The sequence below is a fragment of the Patella vulgata genome, chromosome 2, assembly GCF_932274485.2.
Source record: "Patella vulgata chromosome 2, xgPatVulg1.2, whole genome shotgun sequence".
NCBI lineage: Eukaryota > Metazoa > Mollusca > Gastropoda > Patellidae > Patella > Patella vulgata.
In genome coordinates, this window is record NC_065880.2 from 58,553,197 (window position 1) to 58,580,099 (window position 26,903).

Consider the following 26,903-nt stretch of genomic DNA (forward strand, 5'->3'; position numbering starts at 1 on the left):
CTTGATAAAGGATACCACTCCGAAATGTGCATCGCGATATAATCGAGGAACGACCCATCTATATTATATGTAAGATTCTTTTTCTCTCTTTATATTTTTATGTATTTTTATTTTTATATCTGTTAATAGTTTTAAATTGAACAATTGACATTACACAATATACTATACTGTGTAATTAATAAACCTCAAAGTTCAAACGATTTCCCTTTGTTTGATATGTGTTATATTTCTAGTTTCATTCCGTTACATTACCAGTACATATTGTGAAATCAGTACACGCTTGAGCACGAGCTCTTCTACCAATCTACTCACATACGTCGAATATCTAACCTTGTCTCTCTGCTAATTTACTTTTTGTCTCGCATTTTCCATTTCTTAGAACAAATACCACAGTAAACAAATACTGCACAACATTCTATATAGATACATTTTATTTCCCCCCCCCCTCTTCTCTTCAATCTCTACTGTATCTCGTCTTTACAGCTTTCTTATCTTGTCCCATTTGCACGTCCACACAAGCAGTTTTTTCCCCCAACCCCACCACTACTGGAACATGGATAGGCCCCGCACCAGACGCCCACTCCTTCCCACGCCAACTCAACTACCAATGGAATGGCCACAGCTACGAAGCAGATTCCAACCACCACCAGGCTTCCACCAACCACCACCAGGCTTCAACCAACCACCACCAGGCTTCAACCGACCACCACCAGGCTTCAACCGACCACCACCAGGATTCCACCAACCACCACCCGGATTCCGCTACCAGTACCAACCAAGTCGACAACCAAATCAGCACCAACCAAGTCGACAACCAAACCAACCAAGTCGACAACCAAACCAGCGCCAACCAAAACGACAACCAAACCAGCGCCAACCACCCCCAGAAAATGCAGGTGTCGTGAAAGCCTTCTTTCAGGTCCTCCAATGCCTCCACCACTTGACCATTATGGAGAGTCAGGAGAATGGAACACCAACCAGAAGTTTCACTTGGAAGATCCAAGACCTGAATAAGTTCGTGAAGCCGGCCATGAAGACGCCTACCATAGCCACTACCATTGAGACATTGAACTTGAAATGGGCCAAGGACGTCGCCTCATCCCTGTCGACACACTACCGAGCCATGCTAGCGGAGAAACTGGAGTACTTGAAGTCACGTCACTTTACCAAAGATGCTGTACAAGAGTACTCTAGCCACGCCCTAGCATGGGCCAAGAAGTCCTACGGCAAGCGACTTCAGGATAGTGTGAAGACAGAGTTCCACCGCCTACTGTCCACGGTCTCTAAAACTGTCACGCCCCCTCCCCCATCACCCATGCACATTACGCAAAACCTTCTCCGGGACACACCAAAACGATACACACCCAACAAGAGAAAATTATCCCCTGGAGAAGGCACTTGCATTAACACTCCCTCGAAGCGTGTAGCTAGATCAACCAGTTCGCCCCGGGCTGTGTCTGGCTCACCTACTTCCTCAGGATCTATATCGCCACTAAACGCGCTTGTCGACTGTCTGTCCCCTAGATCGCCCATCATTCCTAACCCTAGAATCGCCACCAGATCTTCCACCAGATGTAGGCGATCACTCAACCTATCCCTAAAGAGACCTCACAGCTACAAAGGTAAAGACGAGAAGGATTTATGGTTCCTACCACCCGTCATGGCAAAAACCCTGGTTATTGGATCCTCTAACCTGGCTAGGATTGCATCCTTCGTCGGGGACTGGGAGATCCATAGCTACTCTGGAGCCAAGATCAGCCACATCAGACAGATACTCCAGAACTACATGGGTCCTGCACCAGAGGAATTAGTGATACACGTCGGGCTCAACAACAGGGAGGAAAGTGGACCAAGGATACACGAGCAGATGCTAGATCTACTCAAGGTGACCAGAGCAGCTTTCCCAACAACCATGCTCTTCGCCACACAGATCCCCACTTCTTCCCGACTCCGACAAGAAAATCTGATCGCCTACCAAAACATCACTAGCTACAACCAACTGATCTCCACTGCACCTTCACCAAACGCCACCACATTACCAACCTTCAAGGGCAAAATAGAACTGAAAGGTAACGACGCAATCCACTGGAGCCCAGACACGGCCAGAGAGATCATCAACTGCTGGATGAGGAATTTAAACTAGGATTAGGGAAAAGGAATGAGAAGCCGTCTTTAGGACAGACAGTTGTCAATTTGAGCGACAGACTTCTCAACCCCCTAGAAATGAACATTCTTGATAAAGGCCTTAAATTCATCCCAACCCCCACAATAACATCCATAGACCCCATCACCCAGGCAACCGATCGCTTCCAAAGAACACTTTCGTTGACTTATTTTTTTAGGAACAAACCCGGCAGAGGTAAAAAATTATTCACAGCAAAATCCACATGGAAACCACCTAAAAAGTCATTATCACCAGCCATCCTAAAAACTGTCGACGAAATGAATATAGAAATATCATCCATTCAACCACAGTCACAAAAACCAAATCTCAACCGAGCAACTAAAACGGCATTAAACACCCTTAAAAAGTACAAAAACATAATAATTAAGAAAAGCGACAAAGGCTCGTGTTGTGTCATAATGAATCGCGCAGACTATATCTCAGAGGCAGAAAAACAATTAAGTAATCCTATACATTACACTAAATTAGACCAACCCATCTTTAAGGACACCGCAAATTTAATAAACAACATCTTATATGAATTGCAGGATAAGGAATACATAACAGCAAAACAATATGATTATCTATCTGCTAAATCTGACTGCCGACAAAGACATCTCTATACACTACCAAAAATACATAAAAATCCAGAAACAGAATGGTTTATACCTTATAAAATACCCAAGGGACGCCCAATAATATCAGACTGTGGCAGCGAATCATACAACGTATCAAAATATATAGACCATTTCTTATTACCCCTAGCATGCCAACACCCATCCTACCTTAAAGACACTAACGATTTCATTCAGAAAATCAAACAGTTAAGAGTCCCCGAACACACCGTTTTAATATCCATCGACGTACAAAGCATGTACACGAACATTGATAATAACACAGGTATTGAAGCAGTTAGGAAAGCATTTCTTAGGAACCCGCAAGCATCCAGGCCGGACGAAGAAATCCTCAAACTACTCAACATTTGTCTGAGGAGGAATGACTTCGCTTTTAACGACCAAGTATACCTTCAGTCTTCCGGAACTGCGATGGGAAAACGATTTGCCCCGAGTTATGCAAATCTCTTCATGGCGGAGTGGGAAAGGGAAGTTCTGCCACTCTGTCCATTAAAACCAGATTTCTATGGGCGGTTTTTAGATGACGTTTTCATAGTCTGGACCTACACACTAGACGAATTTTGGACGTTTTTCAACATTCTGAACAATCATCATCCATCTGTCAAATTAACCGCAAATGTAAGCCATAACAGCATAGATTTCCTTGATACTACCGTTTTTAAAAGTAACAACACCAAAATCACAGGCCAATTGGAAACTAAAGTATTTTTCAAAGAAACCGACACACATCAATTATTGTTCAAAAGCTCCTTTCACCCAAAACATACATTCTCTGGCATCATAAAATCTCAGATTCTCCGTTTTCATAGGATATGTACTCAGAAGACCGACTTTGAGTCAGCATGTACATTGGTATTTAGCAAACTAAGGGAAAGGGGATACCCCAAACGCTATCTACGACGTATAAAAAACAACACTCTAGCTGAGCTTGCCGCCAAAGAAACAAATAATATACAATCAGCACATAACACCAAAATTTGTGGCCATCCAAGATGTCAAACATGCAAAATCTTAAACATATCCGACCATTTCCATAACAAAACATCTGGCACAAAATTCCCAATATTAGACCAACTTTCATGCAGTAGTTCAAACATAATTTATCTAATCTCATGCAGAAAATGTGACAAGCAATACGTAGGGGAGACTCAAAATGCACTTAGGGAAAGAATTAACGGTCACCGGTCTGACATAGTCACCAAAAAAGACAAACCTGTCTCAATTCATTTCAACCAACCAAATCATGACATTTCTGATCTCATTGTCACGCCAATAGAAAAGACCAAGAGCGACTTTGAAACTTCAGAAGAAATTAAAACGTTTAGGCTAACAAGAGAAAAATTCTGGATTGAAAAATTGAAAACAACAGCCCCCCTAGGTTTGAATATTCATACGGCTAGCGCAATAGCTCCTTTTGTAGTTCCATTTAGCGCAACAGCAGCAAGTGCGTCCAAAATCATCAGAAAACACTATACTGATCTCCAAGAAAATCACCCGAAAATATTCACACAGAAACTTATAATTGCATATTCTAAAAATAAAAATCTGAACGACATCCTAGTGCACAGTAAATTAGATTAAATAAAACCAGTCTCCACCCTGACCCAAAACAAACCATATATCAAATCCTATGCCTAACCGTTAGTAATTAAAATCAATTAGATATAAGAATCCCTAGCCGTAACCAGGTGATGTGGAACAAACACGATTCTTTTTTTTTTAGAAAATCCAATCCGTTGTAGGAAACACACTAATGTGGCTCTCTCCCGAGAGCCTCAAATTTATTTTCTTTTTTCTTCAGAAACAATAATACCAGAATACCAGAAGCACCACCCAAGGAAGACCAACAGCGCCACCAACACCAATAAACAGTGAAATCGCCTTTGTATATAAATCTAATGTATTGTATGTATTTTAACAAAACTAGGAAATATCACGAACTAATTTTTCATCATCCTAGGTCAGTGCTTATGTGGAGACTTAACCTCTCCCCCCAAATTCTTAAACCTAACCCACAATCTTTTCAAAAAGCATGTAGCCTAGGCCTAAGCCAAGACCTAGTCCTGACCCTAGCCCTAACCCACAATTGTGTCAAAAAATCATGTGCCCTAACCCTATTTACATGTTGTGACCTTGAACCAAGTCTGCAGTTGGCCTTAATATTTAGACCTAACATGTTTTTGACATCATACAATGAAATGTTAACATGTACACTCCAAAATTCACACCTGTGTGACTTGACTAAACCTGCAGTTGGCCTTAATATTTAGACCAAACCTCAAAACATGGTGTCTACCTTTGAGATTGGCTTAGACTTATGTGACACTCAAGGTTTACTTATTTACTGACTGTTAACTGGTTTCTTGTTTTGGGGGGGGGGGGGCCACTGAAGGGATGTTCGCTAGAAATAAAGAGGCATATTATTTCTATTTCCAGTTGAAACCACGAGGAGGTCTCCCTTCTTATTCAACCACATATTTTTTTTTATTATTATTATTATTTTCTTTTTTTTTTATTGCATATTTATTTCCATCTTTCATTTCAGGTGTCAGGTTACTGTGCAAGAGTGGTATGATTGACATTAAGGCAAAAGGTGGGTATATGACAATGGCTTGCATTTGTCTGTCTTGCTTATTTACTATAGCTGTGATCCTGTAAAGTGTCATCTGCTGTTGATGGCTGGTCTAAATGGCCCTTTTTATAGCCGGATTCAACTGCACAGTTATTCTTGTACTCGCAGAATTCATAAAGCTTTCGTCCACGCAGCAGAAGTGCTTGTCTTTGCACTTCGGGTCTGGATTGGTATTCTCTGTGGTACAGACTTTCTCTTTCTATTTGCCGCAGGGAATATCTTGTCTTTGGAGAAAGAGGGGCCCCAAGGAGTTTAGCTTTCTGCTCAGTGGCACTCTTTATTCCATCATTGCTTCTCAATATTGTTGAGGAAAGTCGACCCATCGCATTTCTTCCGTAATTTACATTCTTTGGAAGTGAAACACTCAACGAGCGGTTGATTGCTTCACATTTCTGTGTATTTGTTTGGAATTTGGTTTTTTCTAAAGCTTCTTAACTTATTCGGATTTTTAAAATTTCACTTAGAATTGATTTGTCATTTTCATTCATTTTCAGGGAATCAACTTTATTTGAGGCCAGATACATGGAACGGTTCCACCAGTTATTTGTTATCCCACCCCAGCACACAACAGAATGAAGGCGGCACTTTGAGCAGTCGCCATCGTAACACATGATAGTGGACTCTAGGACTTTTGGTAGGCGTTTTCTCATCTCCTCAGTATTACCACAGTGATTTTCAAACAATGTAGTCATGATTAGACTGCATCTAGCTTTTACATCTTGGCTCAGTATTTTCTTGATCTTGCCCTTATCCAGTCTGGTTTTACCAGGAAACATCTCCTCGCTGAATTTTGCATTATAGCAGTGCCTAAATTGAGTGGCAGCCAGGTGTGTAGGGTCAGCTAGTCGCTCCACACTCCACATCGGATGCAAAATTTTTAAACTATCTTCAATTCCAGCAGCTGATCGTCCATCTCCATCTGTTGTTGCATATTTGATGAGGACGTTTTGGAGAGCTAGTTCTGTGCCAATGCTTTTTCCCATGTCATACTCAGATAATGGTGCGTGAACTGGTAAATTTGCAGTACAGCCTTCGTGTCCCCCAGGGCAGTTGACAGTAAAACCTTTTCCCTTAAGCCAGGCACCTTGCCAGCACAGTTTATTTTGCATCACAGCACTCAGGATATATTTGTGCTTTGTGTTTGTCTCGCATGCAATTCCAATGGCTTGCGAGGCTGCTTGCCCTGGCTTTTTACTGTGGCCTATGGTTATGCTGTTGTAACGCCCATCCACTGCAACATTTATTATATTTGGGTTTACTGACCCTCCCTTCTGATTAAAAGATTTGACTGCTTCTATTTTTTCCCTCATGTTAATAGTGTTCAACCTTGTCATTTTAGCACTAACTTGGTTAGAAAGAGTCTGCATGCCACTCCGAGAGGGCGGTGGAATATCCAAATCTGTCAACAGCAGCCGAGCTCTGGTGTTTCCAACCGGCATGTCTAACAGTCCAGATTGTAGGGTCAGATTAATAGCGGCTGCCTTTCTTCCTGGTTTGCCAGTTGGAATCTCTTTATACAACTTGTAGACAGGTGAGATAAATGTACATTTTGTACACTTTACAGAGTACATCCAAACCGCTCCCCACTTCTGCTCATTAACAGGCTGGAAATTTGGTACTGCACAGGCCTTTCTTCTCCCCTGGGCATGTAACCGAATGACAGAATTCCACATTTCAATCATTTTCTGGATGTCTATAATCCTGTTTCCCTGGATAGTATTCGCCTCAGAATTCTCAGTCTCATCCAAATTTAACATTTCAGGTCTACATCTCAAAACCCGATGACTTCCCGGACTGGCATTAGTAGAAAGATGATGCATATGAATTTCATCCCTGATCTCTGTGACACCTGTGGAAGTTGAGGGCAAATCACGAACTAATTTTTCATCATCCTAGGTCAGTGCTTATGTGGAGACTTTAACCTCTCCCCCAAATTCTTAAACCTAACCCACAATCTTGTCAAAAAGCATGTAGCCTAGGCCTAAGCCAAGACCTAGTCCTGACCCTAGCCCTAACCCTAACCCACAATTGTGTCAAAAAATCATGTGCCCTAACCCGATTTACATATTTACATGTTGTGACCTTGAACCAAGTCTGCAGTTGGCCTTAATATTTAGACCTAACATGTTTTGACATCATACAATGAAATGTTAACATACGCACTCCAAAATTCACACCTGTGTGACTTTTGACTAAACCTGCAGTTGGCCTTAATATTTAGACCAAACATGTTTTGACATCATACAATGAAATGTTAACATACGCACTCCAAAATTCACACCTGTGTGACTTTTGACTTAACCTGCAGTTGGCCTTAATATTTAGACCAAACCTCAAAACATGGTGTCTACCTTTGAGATTGGCTTAGACTTATGTGACACTCAAGGTTTACTTATTAACTGACTGTTAACTGGTTTCTTGTTGGGGAGGGGCGGGGGGCACTGAAGGGATGTTCGCTAGAAATAAAGAGGCATATTATTTCTATTTCCAGTTGAAACTGCGAGGAGGTCTCCCTTCTTATTCAACCACATATTTTTTTTTAATATTATTATTATTTTCTTTTTTTTTTATTGCATATTTATTTCCATCTTTCTATCATTTCAGGTGTCAGGTTACTGTGCAAGAGTGGAATGATTGACCTCAACACAAGTATTAAGGCAAAAGGTGGGTATATGACAATGGCTTGCATTTGTCTGTCTTGCTTATTTACTATAGCTGTGATCCTGTAAAGTGTCATCTGCTGTTGATGGCTGGTCTAAATGGCCCTTTTTGTAGCCGGATTCAACTGCACAGTTATTCTTGTACTCGCGGAATTCATAAAGCTTTCGTCCACGCAGCAGAAGTGCTTGTCTTTGCACTTCGGGTCTGGATTGGTATTCTCTGTGGTACAGACTTTCTCTTTCTATTTGCCGCAGGGAATATCTTGTCTTTGGAGAAAGAGGGGCTCCAAGGAGTTTTGCTTTCTGCTCAGTGGCACTCTTTATTCCATCATTGCTTCTCAATATTGTTGAGAAAAGTCGACCCATCGCATTTCTTCCGTAATTGAGTGGCAGCCAGGTGTGAAGGGTCAGCTAGTCGCTCCACACTCCACATCGGATGCAAAATTTTTAAACTATCTTCAATTCCAGCAGCTGATCGTCCATCTCCATCTGTTGTTGCATATTTGATGAGGACGTTTTGGAGAGCTAGTTCTGTGCCAATACTTTTCCCCATGTCATACTCAGATAATGGTGCGTGAACTGGTAAATTTGCAGTACAGCCTTCGTGTCCCCCAGGGCAGTTGACAGTAAAACCTTTTCCCTTAAGCCAGGCACCCTGCCAGCACAGTTTATTTTGCATCACAGCACCCAGGATATATTTGTGCTTTGTGTTTGTCTCGCATGCAATTCCAATGGCTTGCGAGGCTGCTTGCCCTGGCTTTTTACTGTGGCCTATGGTTATGCTGTTGTAACGCCCATCCACTGCAACATTTATTATATTTGGGTTTACTGACCCTCCCTTCTGATTAAAAGATTTGACTGCTTCTATTTTTTCCCTCATGTTAATAGTGTTCAACCTTGTCATTTTAGCACTAACTTGGTTAGAAAGAGTCTGCATGCCACTCCGAGAGGGCGGTGGAATATCCAAATCTGTCAACAGCAGCCGAGCTCTGGTGTTTCCAACCGGCATGTCTAACAGTCCAGATTGTAGGGTCAGATTAATAGCGGCTGCCTTCCTTCCTGGTTTGCCAGTTGGAATCTCTTTATACAACTTGTAGGCAGGTGAGATAAATGTACATTTTGTACACTTTACAGAGTACATCCAACCCGCTCCCCACTTCTGCTCACTAACAGGCTGGAAATTTGGTACTGCACAGGCCTTTCTTCTCCAATGGGCATGTAACCGAATGACAGAATTCCACATTTCGACCATTTTCTGGATGTCTATAATCCTGTTTCCCTGGATAGTATTCGCCCCAGAATTCTCAAACTCATCCAAATTTAACATTTCAGGTCTACATCTCAAAACCCGATGACTTCCCGGACTGGCTTTATTAGAAAGATGATGCATATGAATTCCATCCCTGATCTCTGTGACACCTGTGGAAGTTGAGGGCAAATCATAATCAGTTTGGGTTCCAGCCGAGGACCCCTGTAAACGTTGCTGTTTAGTGTTGACTTCATGTCCGAGCTTGAAAAAGACAGCCTTGCGTTTATTATGGCCTCTCATATTGGAAGATAACATAAATGGCTTGTATGTTGACTGTTGTGCATATCTCTGGGTCAGGAAAGTTGTAGGTACCATCAACATTGTAAATCATTTGACAGACCAGAATGGAGAGTGAGAACTATGATTGGTCAGCCATGTATCAGATTCCATACTAGGGGGTGGGGATCATAAAACTGTTGTAGTGTTACATAATCAGATTATCTGAACTTAATTGTCCTATGTAAATACAGCTATGTAGGAGACATTTTAAAATTTATAGGCACTGCATGTTTCAACATCTTAGATTTGACCACAATTTGGCTCTTGAAACTGCGTTAAGAGAGAAAAACTATGATCTTTTCGACGAAAATGTTATAAAAATCTAATATTACATGATAATTACTGTTTTAAAGGATTTTCTTGTTTGATTTATATTGAATTTTTGTTATCTTTTTACAGAATGCATTTATGTTCAAAAATAAAAATGTTCTGTTTAATTCAAAATTCATGTGCTTTTAAATTTCTGTCTGAAATTCCGCAGTTTTCTGATGTATTATAGTGTTTGCAGAATGCCGCACAGCTCATTTGAAAATGCATAGATTTTCATAATCTTTGGCCAGGGAATTGCATATATGTTTGTTTATTAGATAACAACAGATTTGTTTAAACTGCAGAAACATGTGAGGTATATAGTCAGTACAATTGTCTGACGTACCATGCACCCGCGGTACTATTTACTGGGCATGAATATGGTAGTGCTGAGGCAGTATAAGACCACAGAGGAGTGGAAGAATGATTTCACAATGGAATTTACCGGCGCAGGCGCGAAAAATTTCAGATATGTAACTGATCTTTAAATTTTTGGGGACTGGGCCTGAAATTTTTTAGTCTATGTCATGACAAATGGGATCAAATTTTCCTTAATGAGAGGATTAGAAATGGGGCAGAATCTTGAGGCCCGTCCGTCAATTTCGCCTGTTTTGTGAGAGTATAAATAACAATTCTACAGTCTGTCGCCCAACTCACTAGTGGTACTACTAGCTGGGCGATTCACTGTAACTGTGAATATGATAGTGATGAGATTGTATAAGACAGAAGAGTTGAAGAAGTTTTTGCAGAATTCTGATGGTCAGAAAATACTTACAACATAAGTAAAATACGTTTGAATTTCTACTGGGATTAAATATGCAACAAGAAAAAACTCTTAGTTCAATAGACCGCCTTAACATTTCGACTAATGTTATTCGTATGACAATAATATAATTTAAGGTATCAAAATCTTCGTAACAAGCTCTCTCAATTTCTTAGACCAACACTCTCATAACAGGGAAGATTTTTTATACGCCCACATTTTCATGTGGACGTATTATGCCGTCACCCCTGTCCACAATTGTTTGTGGACTCTCTACAGGTCACAATTCTTATCCGATTTTGACGAAACTTGAAATATAGGTTTATCCCCAAAAGATCTCGGCTGCTTTCCTTTCGATATTGGCATGTATCGGATCGAAACTTCATGGATTATGGCCCCTGATTGTACGAAAAATCACGTTTTTAGCTTGTGGACCTTATAGAGGTCACAATTTTTATCCGATTTTTTTAAAACTTGAAATGTATGTTTATAACCCAAAGATCTCAGTTCCTTTCGATATTCGCGCATATCGGACCGTAACTTCCTTAATTATGGCCCCTGATTGTACGAAAAATCACGTTTTTAGCTTGTGGACCCTATAGAGGTCATAATTTTTATCCGATTTAAAAAACCGTATTATTATATCACAGTTACACCCTAAGGAAGGTTGAGTTCGAATTTCGTGGAAATCGGCCCAAAATTGACAGCAAAATGGCCGCCGTTCGTTCTCAAATAGCGTAAAAATATGGTATATCAAGGTTGTGGACCCTATAGAGGTCACCATTTTTATCCGATTTTGTTGAAAATTGAAATGTAAGTTTATAACCCAAAGATCTCGGTTCCTTTCGATATTCGCGCATATCAGACTGTAACTTCCTGAATTATGGCCCCTGATTGTACGAAAAATCACGTTTTTAGCTTGTGGACCCTATAGAGGTCATAATTTTTATCCGATTTAAAAAACCGTATTATTATATCACCGTTACACCCTAAGGAAGGTTGAGTTCGAATTTCGTGAAAATCGGCCCAAAATTGACAGACAAAATGGCCGCCGTTCGTTCTCAAATAGCGTAAAAATATGGTATGTCAAGGTTGTGGACCCTATAGAGGTCACAATTTTTATCCAATTTTTTTAAAACTTGAAATGTACATTTATAACCCAAAGATCTCGGTTCCTTTCGATCTTCGCGCATATCGGACCGTAACTTCCTGAATTATGGCCCCTGATTGTACGAAAAATCGCGTTTTTAGCTTGTGGACCCTATAGAGGTCATAATTTTTATCCGATTTAAAAAACCGTATTATTATATCACCGTTACACCCTAAGGAAGGTTGAGTTCAAATTTCGTGAAAATCGGCCCAAAATTGACAGACAAAATGGCCGCCGTTCGTTCTCAAATAGCGTAAAAATATGGTATATCAAGGTTGTGGACCCTATAGAGGTCACAATTTTTATCCGATTTCGTTGAAACTTGAAATGTAAGTTTATAACCCAAAGATCTCAGTTCCTTTCGATATTCGCGCATATCGGACCGTAACTTCCTGAATTATGGCCCCTGATTGTACGGAAAATCGGGTTTTTAGCTTGTGGACCCTATAGAGGTCATAATTTTTATCCGATTTAAAAAAATCGTATTATTATATCACCGTTACACCCTAAGGACGGCTGAGTTCGAATTTCGTAAAATTCAGCCCAAAACTGACAGACAAAATGGCCGCCGTTCGTTCTCAAATAGCGTAAAAATATGGTATGTCAAGGTTGTGGACCCTATAGAGGTCACAATTTTTATCCAATTTTTTTAAAACTTGAAATGTACATTTATAACCCAAAGATCTCGGTTCCTTTCGATCTTCGCGCATATCGGACCGTAACTTCCTGAATTATGGCCCCTGATTGTACGAAAAATCGGGTTTTTAGCTTGTGGACCCTATAGAGGTCATAATTTTTATCCGATTTAAAAAAATTGTATTATTATATCACCGTTACACCCTAAGGGCGGCTGAGTTCGAATTTCGTGAAATTCAGCCCAAAACTGACAGACAAAATGGCCGCCCTTCGTTCTCAAGTAGCGTAAAAAATATGGTATATCAAGGTTGTGTACCCAATAGAGGTCACAATTTTTATCCGATTGTGTTGAAAATTGAAATGTAAGTTTATAACCTAAAGATCTCGGTTCCTTTCGATATTTGCGCATATCGGACCGTAACTTTCTGAATTATGGCCCCTGATTGTACGAAACATCGCGTTTTTAGCTTGTGGACCCTAAAGAGGTCATAATTTTTATCCGATTTAAAAAACCGTATTATTATATCACCGTTACACCCTAAGGAAGGTTGAGTTCAAATTTCGTGAAAATCGGCCCAAAATTGACAGACAAAATGGCCGCCGTTCGTTCTCAAATAGCGTAAAAATATGGTATATCAAGGTTGTGGACCCTATCCGATTTTGTTGAAACTTGAAATGTAAGTTTATAACACAAAGAGCTCAGTTCCTTTCGATATTTGCGCATATCGAATTGTAATTTCCTGAATTATGGCCCTTGATTGTAGGAAAAATCACTTTCTTGTTAGCTTGTTCTCTATCCATCTCTCGAAAATGTGGGCGTATCCTGCCTGGTAGCCGCTGGTTTTCAAACATGACAAGTTGACTAGGGATCCCAAATGACTCAAACCATCGACTCAAACACACCAGCCTGGTCTAATTAATGCTTCCACTTTCAAACGGGAGCCACGGTGGCTAGGTGGTTAAGACGCTGGCTCGCTAGCCTGGAGGTCGGATGTTCGATCCCTGCATTAGCCGAGAAAGTTCATCCAGATTTTCCGACGTGGTTTCCCCTTGTCAGTGGTGCAGAACAGAGGGCCTGACAAGGACAGCTGTCTAGTCCTTCGGATGAGACGAAAAACCGAGGTCCCGTGTATACATTGGAATGCACGTAAAAAATCCCTTTGCAGTTGGAATTCGATATAAGAGTAGTACCGCTGCCCGGGCAAAATTTCCCTCATAGCACACTGTATGGCGTATGCCCGTCTTCATTAGCCCAGTATAGGAGTAGGACGTCAAACCCCATTTCATTTCATTTCATTTCCACTTTCAAACGAATTTTTGTTGTTTAGCTGACGGTGCCCTAATCCTATAGAGTGACGAAAGACAGACATCAATGATACCATCTTGTGGAATCGGCGGCGTATACATATACGCTCATGCCCATCACCGACGCGCATTAGTGCAACTTGATGTAGCATTGTTTCATGTGTGAACAGTAAATGAAATGAAATGAAATGAGGTTTAACGTCCTACTGTTCTGCTCCTAAACTGGGCTAATGAAGACGGGTGTGTGGACAGAACAAGTTACAATAAGGCTTAAATAGTGAAGTGGGTAGGGAATAGGGAATAGATTCGTCTTTTTTCCTATCATAATGCCTCGCTCGCCTTGACAATTTTCGAGTCGCGTGTTCAACTGGCTTTTTTGCTCGATTTTATGGCTCTTTTCCAACGATTTCCGAACGTTATCTTAGACGAAAATATCAGCCAAATAGCTCTTGGAATGGCTACAGATGCAGGAAATGACGGATAATTTTCTTGGGGACCCCCCCCCCTCTCAGCGGCGTGCCGCGTCTCCGCGGTCAGTGCCCTCATTTTGCGGCGCCCCCCCCCCTTTTCAAAATTCCTAGATCCGCCCCTGTTTTATACTATACCGTTGCAATTTAGGTGCACGGGTTCACACAAAATTTTTCCCTTCTATTTTGGCATAATTTGTTTACCTCATTAATTCATTGAGTGTCAGACCGACTGCAGTGATGTGACGTAAGAAATTTTTAAGTTATATTTTTAAAATTTATTAAAATAGAGCCTTAAAATAGATGGTATCCATAAACCGTCCTACCTTGTTAAAGAATAATCCTATTAATCCTATAATTCACTATTGTCAGCTGAGAAATTGGCAAAAATATTTTCAACTTCAAATTCCAATGTTTGAAGGTAGCTAATGCATGGAGGCAATAGGAAAACAAGGGAGGTAATTGTGTTATTATTTCCTGTGTCAATGATTTTTAAGGGTTTGAAATAATGCCCATGGTCGTATAATAGTGAGTTGATAACCTATTGAGCAAAAGACATATAAATAATGATGTTTTGACTTTCTTAGAAAATATGAAATTCTCGCTTTAAGTATTTGAGATTTTCCCTTCTATTCTGGCATTGTTTGTTTACCCCATTAATTTATTTTATTAGTCGCCAATGTATAATTTTGAGACCGACTGCAGTGACTGCACTTATTTTGAGACCGACTATTTTTCTCCCTGGGTTTCTTTTCTTCTTATACCAACTCAAACAGAATAAGGGTAAAAAAAACTTTTTTTCAAACATGATAAGTTGACAAGGTTATTTTATACTAAAGCTTTGGGTGAGTAGTGTGACGTATGCAATTTAGGTGCACATCGCAGATTCACGCAAATACATAACATTTGGGATTTTTCCTTCTATTTTGGCATTGTTTGTTTACCTCAGGGCCTCCCTAATTTGCATGACGAATGACAATCGAATGACGAATGACAAGGAATTTCTAAGCAATAACTGCTCCCTTCAGGCCAATATAATTCAATTACAGTATTGAGTTTAATAACTATCGACTTAATTTGTCTTTTTTGGGATAATTAATATTTTATTTCAATTGGATGAAACTGATCAGGGAACAGCCTGTATCACATTAGATAAGAAACCTAATCTCTCAACCTTCCGTTAGTATTTCTAGTATTAGCTAGGATCAGACCTCTTCTCATACAAAAAATGAATCTGTTATTTGTCTGGTGATTTGTCATTCACTTGGTCAATCGTCTGGTGAACATCTATCATTCTCTAGAATGATCGGTGGATTATGTCATTCAGTTTGTCATTCGTCTGGTGTACCTCTGTCATTGGTGTGATGAAGCTCTGTCATTCTTTGTCATTCGTCTGGTGTACCTCTGTCATTCGTCTGGTGAACCTGTCATTCTGTTTGTCATTCGTCTGGTGAACCTGTCATTCTGTTTGTCATTCGTGTGGTGAACCTCTGCTATTCTCTTTGTCATCGTCTGGCGTATCTCTGTCATTCTGATTGTCATTGGTGTGGTGAACCTCTGACATTCTTTGTCATTGGTGTGGTGAACCTATGTCATTCTGTTTGTCATTCGTCTGGTGAACCTCTGTCATTCCTACACGTGTTGATCCTGTGCCATTCTGTTTTTCATTCGTCTGGTGAACATCTGTCATTTTGTTTGTCATTCGTGTGGTGAACCTCTGTCATTGGTCTGATGAAGCTCTGTCATTTTGTTTGTCATTCGTGTGGTGAACCTGTCATTATGTTTGTCGTGTGGTGAACCTGTCATTATGTTTGTCATTCGGCCATCCAACCCCCCCCCCCTCCCCCCTCCCCCAACAATGAAGAGAAAGTAAGTCGATAGTTATTAAACTCAATACTGTAGTTGAAATATATTAGCCTAAAGGGAGCTAGAGAGAGAGAGAGGGGGGGGGTTAACGTCCACTCGACACAAACTAGGTCATTTCGGGACTAACATATGGTTGCGCGTAGGAATATGTAGCAGTGGGAGGAAACCGAAGGAGCCGGAGAAAACCCACGAGGTTGGACAGGCGATCACCATTCGGCCTAGATAACAAACCTTAATCTCTCAACCCTCCGTGTTTCGAGATAAGAGATGAGGCCATTGCCTTCAATAAAGTTCAATGTAGCACATGCGAGAGCGATTCGCACCCGGCATTTGTAAACAAAATTGACAATATTTTTAATCAAAACAACGATTGGTTATTGTTATTTATAATATTTCTGCCACACCCAACTACAATTAAGCATATAATCCTACCTGAAACGGATACAAATCCCCTCTTTTTAAATCAAAGCGACAGTAGATCGCTTTTTCCGACATTTTAAATTTACGTCTGTACACACAAGGCGGGGCCTCGTGTGCAATAGCCAATCAAAGTACCCATCTGATCAGAGTTGTTGCGTATATACTAGTAGGTATTACGGCGTAATTATGAACGTCCGAATCAATTTTGATAAAAACAACGCTTGATTTACTTTATTGTCAATATTTGCTGATACATGATTGTTGTTTCAGTAGATTGGACTGCGTATGTGTAATAAGTACTAATAGTATAAAATTAACTTATTTTTTAAGATGGTACATACATTAATTTTAAAGAAATTGAGTTTGCCACTTGGAACTAAAGGCATCCAATCGTAGCTAAAAATTTAACATGCACATCAGTATATCTCAGCGTTTATAGTTACGTTCTCGTAGCTACATTCGGCCATCTCCATTCTATTAATACTCCTAGAATTATTTTCTATGACATCCCCCCCCCCCCTCGCCTAAATGCAGTTATTGCTTAGAAATTCCTTGTCATTCGTCATCATTCGCTTTTCATTCGCCGCTTGAAATCGACTGCATTTATTTTGCGACCGACTGCATTTATTTTGCGACCGACTGCATTTATTTTGCGACCGACTATTTTTTCGCTGCCCCGCTGCCCCCCCCCCCCCCACACACACACACACTTATACGCCCCTGCTAAAGACTCCTATACAAGAAAATGCATCGCCATAAATAAATTTGAGCCAATATTCACTAATAATTATCGATCTTAGTTAATAAACCAAATCTTGGCTTAGGCTACGTGTTAATAACTCACGGTTAAACTTCTATAACATAAACTATAGTTTGAGTAAAGGCGACACATGCTATCGTGGCTACCAGTATTTTTGAGTAACATCGCAATTAAATGTTTTGAACTGATTATTTATCTTGACTCACAACTGCGAGACCAACAATACAGGGACTGTAACTCAACCCGGGCAAGTATCGACAAAAACGGGGTCACAGCGACAACTGCAAACGAATCTGATCTGCATACATGTACTGTACAAGACATGACATGAGGTCACCCAGCCATGTCGTAACACCATAGCAAGGGCGTCGTTCATCTTTCTTAACCCGACCCTATTTGGTTAAGGACAATTTTAGACTGAATCACGTGATTTACTACACCGTCATGCTGAATTCAGGAAGTTTAAAAGACAATATGAGGGTGTAACTTACCTGTATATGTGGTGTTTTGGTAATAATCAACAGTGTATTATAAAAATTTTTACACCGAAGCTGAATCAAATACAATACCGGTACCGACTCCGTGGACAGCCAGAGTGTGATTCTCAACCTTCTTTGTTCTTACCAGTCACCAGAGGGTAAATTAATGGATTTAATATATCAGTGATATTGTTGGTTATGTGTTGAAATGTACTGCAGGTTAAAACAGCTTATATACCTGTCCATTTTGACAGCATTCTTGTCTAACAAGGTAAGATTAAACGTACACATACATAATGTGTTGACATGGTTTTATTCCTATAACAGCAGTATATTGAATAGATTTTATAAGAAGGTTGTTAAATTTATTTTGTGCCAAGGGCATGTTCTATTGTAATGTAGGAATTTGGAAGCTGAGTAGGCTACTGCTTTAATTTCTCAGTCAGGGTGTGTATTCTTTTCTATAATGTATAATGGCTGCCAACTGTCGGCCAATCAAAACCATGTTCAAGTCTTATTTCATTCACTATAGATAGACATAGTGATAAAAGTTAAAACACAAGGAATATGATGGGGGGAGGTGTAAATTCACAAAATAACTATAGATGTTTATTATAAACCCTGTTTTACATCAGAATAGCAAATTTTTCAACACATCCAGTTTCAATTCAACCACACTCCATTTTATGTGAATTACAACCAGTAACCATCTGTACATAATATTAAGTTGAAGTTGGAAGTGATTCACAGTATTTTGGATAAACTTCATCTTGGATCAGCACTTACACTCTTACAGTCAGTCAGTTAGAAGGTGTTAAAGATCTCATCAGTGATCGAGTGGTCACACATTTTTCTCACAGTGATATTTATATATAGGAAAATATTAAGTCATTAAAATGTCACATTTCTTGTTAATTTAAAATACACCTGGGAAAGGGGGGGGGGGGGGGTTGTCAGAGATGCACTAACACTCCATGTCGGCACGTCGAATTACCCAATAACACCCAATAACTGCCCAATAACACCCAATAACTCCAAAATAACACCCAATAACTGTCCAATAACACCCCAGTAACACCCCAGTAACACCCAATAACTCCAAAATAACAACCAATAACTACAAAATGTTGACTTTGGAAATACAAAATAACAATTTAGTTGAATTTAAGAAGCATTGCTGCTTTGTGTCCAAATCGGAGTTTCACGCTCACTCGCCTGAAGGGAGATAACTCGTATATGTGATTTTTGTTGACAAGAAATTAATAACACCCAATAACTGCCCAGTAACACCCAATAACTGCCCAGTAACACCAAATTGTTGACTTTGGAAATACAAAATAACATGTTTGAAAGAAACTCGTGATATTCAAAGCTTATATTGTGAAGTATGTCAACGTTGGTGCCATTCAGATTGTGAGAAAGTAGATACTACTCAGTTGAATTTTTCAATATTGGTTGTTATTTTGGAGTTATTGGATGTTACTGGGGTGTTATTGGGCAGTTATTGGGTGTTATTGGGTAATTCGACGCGCCCCTCCATGTTATATGAATGGTCATATTTCCAAACCGCAATCTACCAACTGTTCTTGTTCATTTGTATTTCTAAAAGTGATAAAAATCTGGATTAAGATCTCATCAATGAGTGGTTGTTGAGTCAGAGACTTTGTTCACGGTTGGCATAAAATGTAAAAACAAAGCATTTAAAAGAAATATTTAGGCCAACACAATGAGGGTTATGAAATGAAACTCTATCTCAGTTTTGTCTGAACATACAAACCACAAATCAGGTATTGATCATTTTGTCCCTTTAAAAGTGATCAGGATTCTGTTGGTATATAAATAGGAAACAATTAGCATTATTGTCAGATTATTAATGTAGGCAATAATCCATTCTTTTTATGGTAGTTCTGACAGTGGAGGACCCAAAGTATCTTTCTGGGAGGAAAATTGTAGAGATTCATGTAGGCTACTTGGTGGAAACAGAAACATGTGAAATAATATTCTTTCACATACAGTACATGACATGAACTGTATAGTAGGCTACTTAAACATACATTATGCAAGAGCTAAATCTGTCTATTGCAGGTCTTTCTTTAGGCCTGATGTTATCTAAATTATTAATTAGACATTAATTAACCTATCCAGACCATAATCAACTCAGGCTGGCATCGCTAGCTTGTGATCTTTAGTGGATTATGAGCATATTTACTGCATAACTTTGCTTCATGATTTAACGATTAAATGGATAATCAAGACTATGCTGTTATCGTACTGACTTTAGTACTGATGATCAAGGCTAGCCGGAAATTTCAACCGCTTAGTTGTCGGTTCATAGTGGATCAATTTGAATGAAATTTTCAGCAAATTGCCTTTACATTATCTAGTTTTTAACTATTATAGTGAGAACTGCCAACTCATTATCGAATCTCCCATAATGTATCTTTAAAGATGTATTTATATCTACATGTATGTTCATAACTTATGTCAATATTTTAGGCATATTAGTGTGTCTATGTGGTAAAACGATTTATTGGTTATTACCTTCCTAGTTTGTAATGAAAAGGATTACATGTATAAAACCAACTTGTATTTTAGGTATTTGCTAGCTGTGGATATGTTATTTTATAGCCCGATGGAATGATACCTACCGTATATAAGTCATGATGTCTTGCTGCTGAGAAAAAATTCTTGCATTATTGTGCATCTCGTGAATCCAGATATTCAATAAGATTGTAAATATCAGTTTTAAAAGCGGCTTAACTACATATACATTCACCCACCTTTCTAGATCGCTGCACTGTCCCTGTGACAACTTTATTGGATTACAATTTAAAAGGCAATTTGACTGGCTATTATATTAAATAAGGGGCCTGACAAGGACAGCTGTCTAGTCGTTTGGATGGGACGAAAAACTGAGGTCCCATGTACACTTTGGCGTGCACGTAAAATATCCCTTGGCAGTTGGAATTCGATATAAGAGTAGGCCGTAGCGCTGCTGCCCGGGCAAAATTTTCCTCATAGCACACTGTATGGTGTATGCCCAGTTTAGGAGCAGAACAGTAGGACGTTAAAACCCCATTTCATTTCATTTCATTTCATTTATTAAATGAGGGATACTACCAAATTATTTAACACCTATGGGCAATGCCATTATAGCTAATTATATTTGTATAATGCTTTGCCAAGCCGTAACCTATAGTGTATAGGTTACCATTAATATTCATTAATTAATTACTGTCTTATTAATTAGTTGAAAGGTCATAAATCATTAACTACTTTACATGTACATGTCCTGGGTAGGGATTGTAACACTAGTTGGTTTCTGCATACATGTATCGTCTATTTACTACATACATGTAGATGCATATTACATAATTAATATCAAATTGAATGTTATTCCCTCATCGATTCAATATCTGTATTCTACTACGCAATGTATATTTCAATACATGTACCGGTACATACTATGTTGGTGAAATGAAACTACATAATTTGTGATAATATAAGAGATGGACACAGATCACCAAATATTCCTACGCCGTCACCTACAAAACAAGGGCCAAAGCTATTTTTAGTCTTCCTCTCCCTTTTCCTTTTCCCCCCTTTTGCATGGCGATTTTTGTTGACTTTTTGGTGTAGAATCGAGGAAAAGGGTTTGAAAATACATTTTCTGCCAGGTTTTGGTGAATATTCATAATTTTGATGCGGAAGGATACAAGAGTTGAGAGGTTGGTTAGGTTGAAATGTAGGGCCTGAAATTGCATGTTTACTTGTCTCTACTTCCAGCTTGTGTATCTCAAGTTTTTCATGAAGAACCTCATACGTGCTTTTGGGCAAGTGGTTGCCACATGTTGCTCCATCTGTGGTAGAAAGCGTTCTACCCAACGAAAATTTGGAAAAAGTTAGAGCCGGTCTAAGATACGAGAATTAACATTGGAGTCAATGGGGAAATCTTTAGTGATCTGTGGCCAGATAAGAGTGGCTATGAAGACCTAGTTATCCCGAGTATCAGTGACTAGTTTCGTTCGTATTGAACTCTTCAGACTGATTGGTTACTGATTGGCGGGGTTACAGGGGTTGGCCTCTTGGCCAGGGGCGGATCCAGAGGGGGGGTTTGGGGGGTCGAAACCCCCCGTGCTCATCTACATAATTTTTTTTGTAAATCAACTCTTTTTATGAGAAAAGTTTCTCAGCCGTGTGCTTTATCCTTTATCGTCAGTTGTGGGACAGGATGGGCACTCAAAGCATGAAATAATGATATAGACATTATGTGATATCACAATTAATGCTTTGCATCCATGAAATTGAATCACAATGTCATTGTATTAATTCATAATAAAAATTGACGTCAAACGAGGTGTTGAATTTCTCTGTTTAAAAAGCTCAATGTGTATGTATATACGCCAAAATGACGATAGAGACCATGCGGGGGAGAGGGGGGGGGGTTATACATTGTCTCATGAACCTGGTAAACCCCCTCCTGCAAAAATTCCTGGATCCGCCCCAGCTTGGCGGGGTTTGCGAATTTGTTACCGGGGTTGGTAGCTTGCTTACCGGGGTTGTACAGAGGTTTGACAACTTGGCGGGGTTACCGGGTTTGGCCTCTTGGTGGGGTTTTCGAATTTGTTACCGGGATCGGTGCTATAGTAGTTATCGATAGCTGCTTCTATGAGCAAAACATCACGAAAATGCACGATGACAAGGAATATTATCATTTATCAAGCACCGATGAAAACTATGCTGTTAAAAAAAAAAGTGGTGAAATTTGTTTCCAAAAACGCAAACGGTTTGCATAAAGGCGAAGAAGGATACTTAGCGAATTTTCAACCAACCACAGCTTACTTCTATGGTTTGCCGAAAGTCCACAAAGGCAAACTAATAGAAGATGTCGTTAAAAATTCAAATTGTGAAGTTATTGAAATATTAAGTACTAATTCGTACCTACATAATATTAAACCCCTCGGGCATGTTGAATTACACAGTATTTAACGTTTTAAAACCTAACTACGACTGGAATCAACTTTGGCACCCCAACCATTTTTATTTTTGTTTTACATAATTTGTGCTAAAGTTTTTACCTCTGAAGTTGCTCTTCAGGCATTTATTATAACATTAATTATAAACAATAACTATTATGACATGATAACGTCATGGTTACATTAAGAATATTCTACAAGGGAAGTTGTTTAGTAGCTTATAGACTACAAACATTTAATGCAACCATTTTATTCCATTAATCATTCCTTGTGGGAATTAAGTTTTGAGTGGTATTTTTCAATAAAATAGCTTTCTTTGACCTCTAAAAGGTCATTATTATTGCTATTAATTCTATACATAGGGAAGACCCTAAATTTGCTTCCACCACATACTTCAAGATGCTCACTGAGTGGAATCATCCTGTATATTTGTGTTGAAGTATGTGCTGTCTGTGGAGATTCATTCTTAACCTTAGCATCATTTGGGTTTTCCTTATATACTATTCAAAAAAAGTAGGGGATATTTGATTTTTAAGTGTTATTAAAGTCACCTAATGAAACTGACGAAGAAACAAATGACAAAATGAAATGAAGTTCACATTCATCGATTTATTCCAAATGATCGTTAGACTAAGTAATGCACAGACTGACCATTATAAGGGTAAAATGATACCCGGGGTCAAACAGCAAAGTTACCACAGCATCACAACCAAGTCAGTAACGGGTAAATCCTCCTCTGTTTGCCAAACAAGCATTGATCCGACGTGGCATACTCCTAATGAGACGTCTAAGGTCATTTTGGTCCAGATTGTCCCATTCCTGTTGCAACGCAGCAGCAAGTTCTTGGACATTGGCAGGACGTTGTTGACGTTGACGTAACCTCTGTCCAAGCATGTCCCAGACATGCTCGATGGGGGAGAGGTCGGGACTCAGTGCTGGCCAAGGTAATGTGGTGATGTTCTGTTGTTGGAGGTAACCTGTAACGATCCTGGCCCTGTGACATCTTGCGTTGTCATCCTGGAAGATGAAACGGCGGCCATGACGTCGTGCGAACGGCACAACATGGACTGCCAAGATGTTGTCCCGGTAGTACTGGCCTGTAACACGCCCTGCAACAACATGTAAAGCCGTTCTTCCAGCAACAGTGATGCCTCCCCACACCATAACAGAACCACCCCCAAATCGATCATGTCTGATGACGTTAACGTCTTGGAAGCGCTCGTTTCGACGACGCCACACCCTCCTACGTCTGTCCAAAAAATCAACAGTGAACCTTGACTCATCTGAAAACATCACATTGCTCCAGCGTCGATTATCCCAGTGTTGACGATCCCTACACCAACGACGTCTTGCCTGAATGTGATGATCTCTCAAACAAGGGATCACGCGAGGACGTCGGGCGCGAAGGTGACCCCTATGCAGTCGATTCCGAATCGTCTGGCCACTCACTCTCACACCAGTGTCTGTTTGAAGACGAGCGCTGATCTGATTTGCTGTGATGACACGATTTCTCAAGGCCCAGGTACGGATAAATCGATCCTGGGCTTGAGTTGTCGCCCTTGGTCGACCTGAGCGTGGTCTGTCCTGTACAGATTGTGTATCACGGTATCTGGACCATAGCCTGCTTATGACAGACTGAGAAACATTCATCGTCCGCGCCACAACCGCCTGTGTTGTGCCGATCTGTAGCATGCCAAGGGCACGTAACCTTTCATTTTGGGTAAGCCGACGCATATCAAAATTTGTTTTCTGGTCACTAAAACAATTAAACTGATGTTTCCACCCTGGAATTCAATGCCACAATGACTGTAACATTCAAAGTCAGAGTCATGCAAATCTTGGGTTGGACCCCCATGATGATCCCAAGCATCACCTGCATTCCATGCGGTAGCTATTGGTGCGTTTGGGCGTCACATGTAACTGGAAATGTTTCTTCTGTTAGGTTCTATAGTGACTTTTTTCGTAGTCATTTGCATATTTTAGTATTATGCCCCCAAAATCAAATATCCCCTACTTTTTTTGAATAGTATATAAGTTCCCTCACAGCTCGGACATGAGATGGATCACATAGTCTGATTGACAATTCATGGGTTGTTTAACATAAAATGTACAATCCGCATTTATCTTAATGGATGATTATTCAATGATGATTTCACATGTTTTGCATCTAGGGTCATTGCATTTCGTTACTGCTGGTACTGACACGACTAAATCATATTTCGAAGATGTTATTAACCTAGCTAAATTGGGAGGTTGCTTTAGACTGTTGATGACATTTGTCTTTCTCAATATTTTTTCCATCTCAGGGCTATTTTTAAGGATATGGGTGTAATTTTCAATAATGGATTTCCCATTTTCCTGAGAGATGGATTAAATGTAGTAACGAAATCAACATTCCTTTTATTTGAGATCGTATGAACTTTAGGCTGTCTTAATACACTTTGATCCAGTGTTAAATGCTCTTTGCATTATCTATTAATTTATCTGGATATTTTTGTTTTAAGAGGAAACCTTTAAGTTCTTCAAGTCTCTGAATTTTGGTATCTTGATTTGATACAATTGTACAGATTCTTCTAGCTAGGTTATATGGAATATTACGTTTCGTATGAGATGGGAGACAAGAATTGAAATTTAGATATTGGTGTGTATCTCTTGATTTGTAGTACAGATCAGTTTCAATAGTGCAGTCACATCCAGAAAGTTTAATGTGGTTTGACTTTGTTCTATTGTAAACTGAATATTTTCGTCTAAATTATTCAAAATTTCTTGGAGTTTAGTGATTGCTTCTGAAGAAACCTTGAGCATAACTGAACAATCATCCAAAAAATGTCTCCAAGATCTCGTAATTTGGTCTCTGAAATCGTTGCCAAACATTGTTGTCACCCTCTCATACCATATTTCTTCCAGATAACCTAAAGTTAGAGTAGCATAGGTAAGGCCAACTTTAGTACCCATTGCGACTCCTTTGATTTGTGAATAGTATAGGCTATTTAAGAAAAAAATATTATTTGATATTACAAGATCTAAAGCACCGAGAATGAAAGATTTTGAAAAGCGATCTGGTATAATGTCTGCGTGATTATCCAGCCAATATTCAACAGCCTTTAGTCCCAGATCTTTGCTTGTTTTATTGTATTAATTAACTACATCAAAACTAATAAGTGTACTACCAGGTTTTGCCTGTTTGGTAGTTGATGTAGATAATCTATATCGTCGTGAAGAAAACTTTTTACACAGGAACATAAAGGTTTTAAGATGATATTGATCAAGTTACTGAGTCGCTGGGTGCTACTATTAGGCCCCATACGATGGGTCGAAATTTTAAGTCTTTTGGACTTAATATTTCAATAACTTCACAATTTGAATTTTTAATGACATCTTCTATTAGGTAGCTTTTGTGGACTTTCAGCAAACCATAGAAGTAAGCTGTGCAAAGCGTTTGCGTTTTTGGAAACAAATTTCACCACTTTTTTTTTTACAGCATTGTTTTCATCGGAGCTTGATAAATGATAATATTTCTTGTCATCAAGCATTTTCGTGATGTTCTGCTCATAGAAGCAGCTATCGATAACTACTATAGCACCCCGTTTATTGGCTTGCTGCACAGCTTCCACCTATTAGACACCGCAAACGTGCTATAAGACGTTTTAAGAATACTGCAGGAAATCTGCTACCTCTACCACCAACTCCACAGGCCATGGAAATACCAGAACAATACAAAGAAACTTTTAATGGAGAACATTTCCTTCTGTATGACAGTGGTACGAACAATCCAGCTAGAATTTTGCTATATTTAACAGGGAAAAACCTAAGGAGACTTACTTCAACCGGTCATTGGTTTGCTGACGAAACCTTTAAAGTTGCACCTAAAATATTTTACCAGGTTTACACCTTACATGCTCTTGTCAACAACCACATAGTTCCATGTGTCTGTGCTCTGCACACAACCAAGACCGAGGATACCTATTTCCGGGTGTATTCCCAGTTACTAATATTAAAGCCGAATCTTCATCCTTTATCTATCAGACTTTGAGATTGCTCAAAGAAATTCTATTAAGAGAGTTTTTCCTGAAACTGAGATAACTGGTTGCTT

General features: G+C 39.5%; 1 protein-coding gene across 4 annotated transcripts; it reads left to right on the top strand.

Moving 5' to 3' along the window:
• LOC126811176 (uncharacterized) lies at positions 1-10,123 on the top strand. Of its 4 annotated transcripts, none has more exons than XM_050536728.2 (8): positions 1-4,704; positions 5,345-5,392; positions 5,926-6,065; positions 6,771-6,962; positions 7,194-7,327; positions 8,036-8,095; positions 9,001-9,192; positions 9,424-10,123. In XM_050536728.2, exon 1 carries the CDS (start codon positions 2,224-2,226, stop codon positions 4,378-4,380), a length of 2,157 nt encoding a protein of 718 aa, XP_050392685.2. In that variant the 5' UTR covers positions 1-2,223; the 3' UTR covers positions 4,381-4,704; positions 5,345-5,392; positions 5,926-6,065; positions 6,771-6,962; positions 7,194-7,327; positions 8,036-8,095; positions 9,001-9,192; positions 9,424-10,123. The 4 variants fall into 4 exon arrangements, with proteins under 4 accessions (XP_050392685.2, XP_050392684.2, XP_055954539.1 ...); XM_050536738.2 differs by having other exon boundaries at positions 3-3,417; positions 4,601-5,392; XM_050536727.2 differs by having other exon boundaries at positions 1-5,392.
• Positions 10,124-26,903: the final 16,780 nt, after the last annotated feature.

Coding starts and splice junctions, on each gene's coding strand:
- LOC126811176 (XM_050536727.2), top strand. CDS start 2,224: ATGAACATTCTTGATAAAGGCCTTAAATTCATCCCAACCCCCACAATA.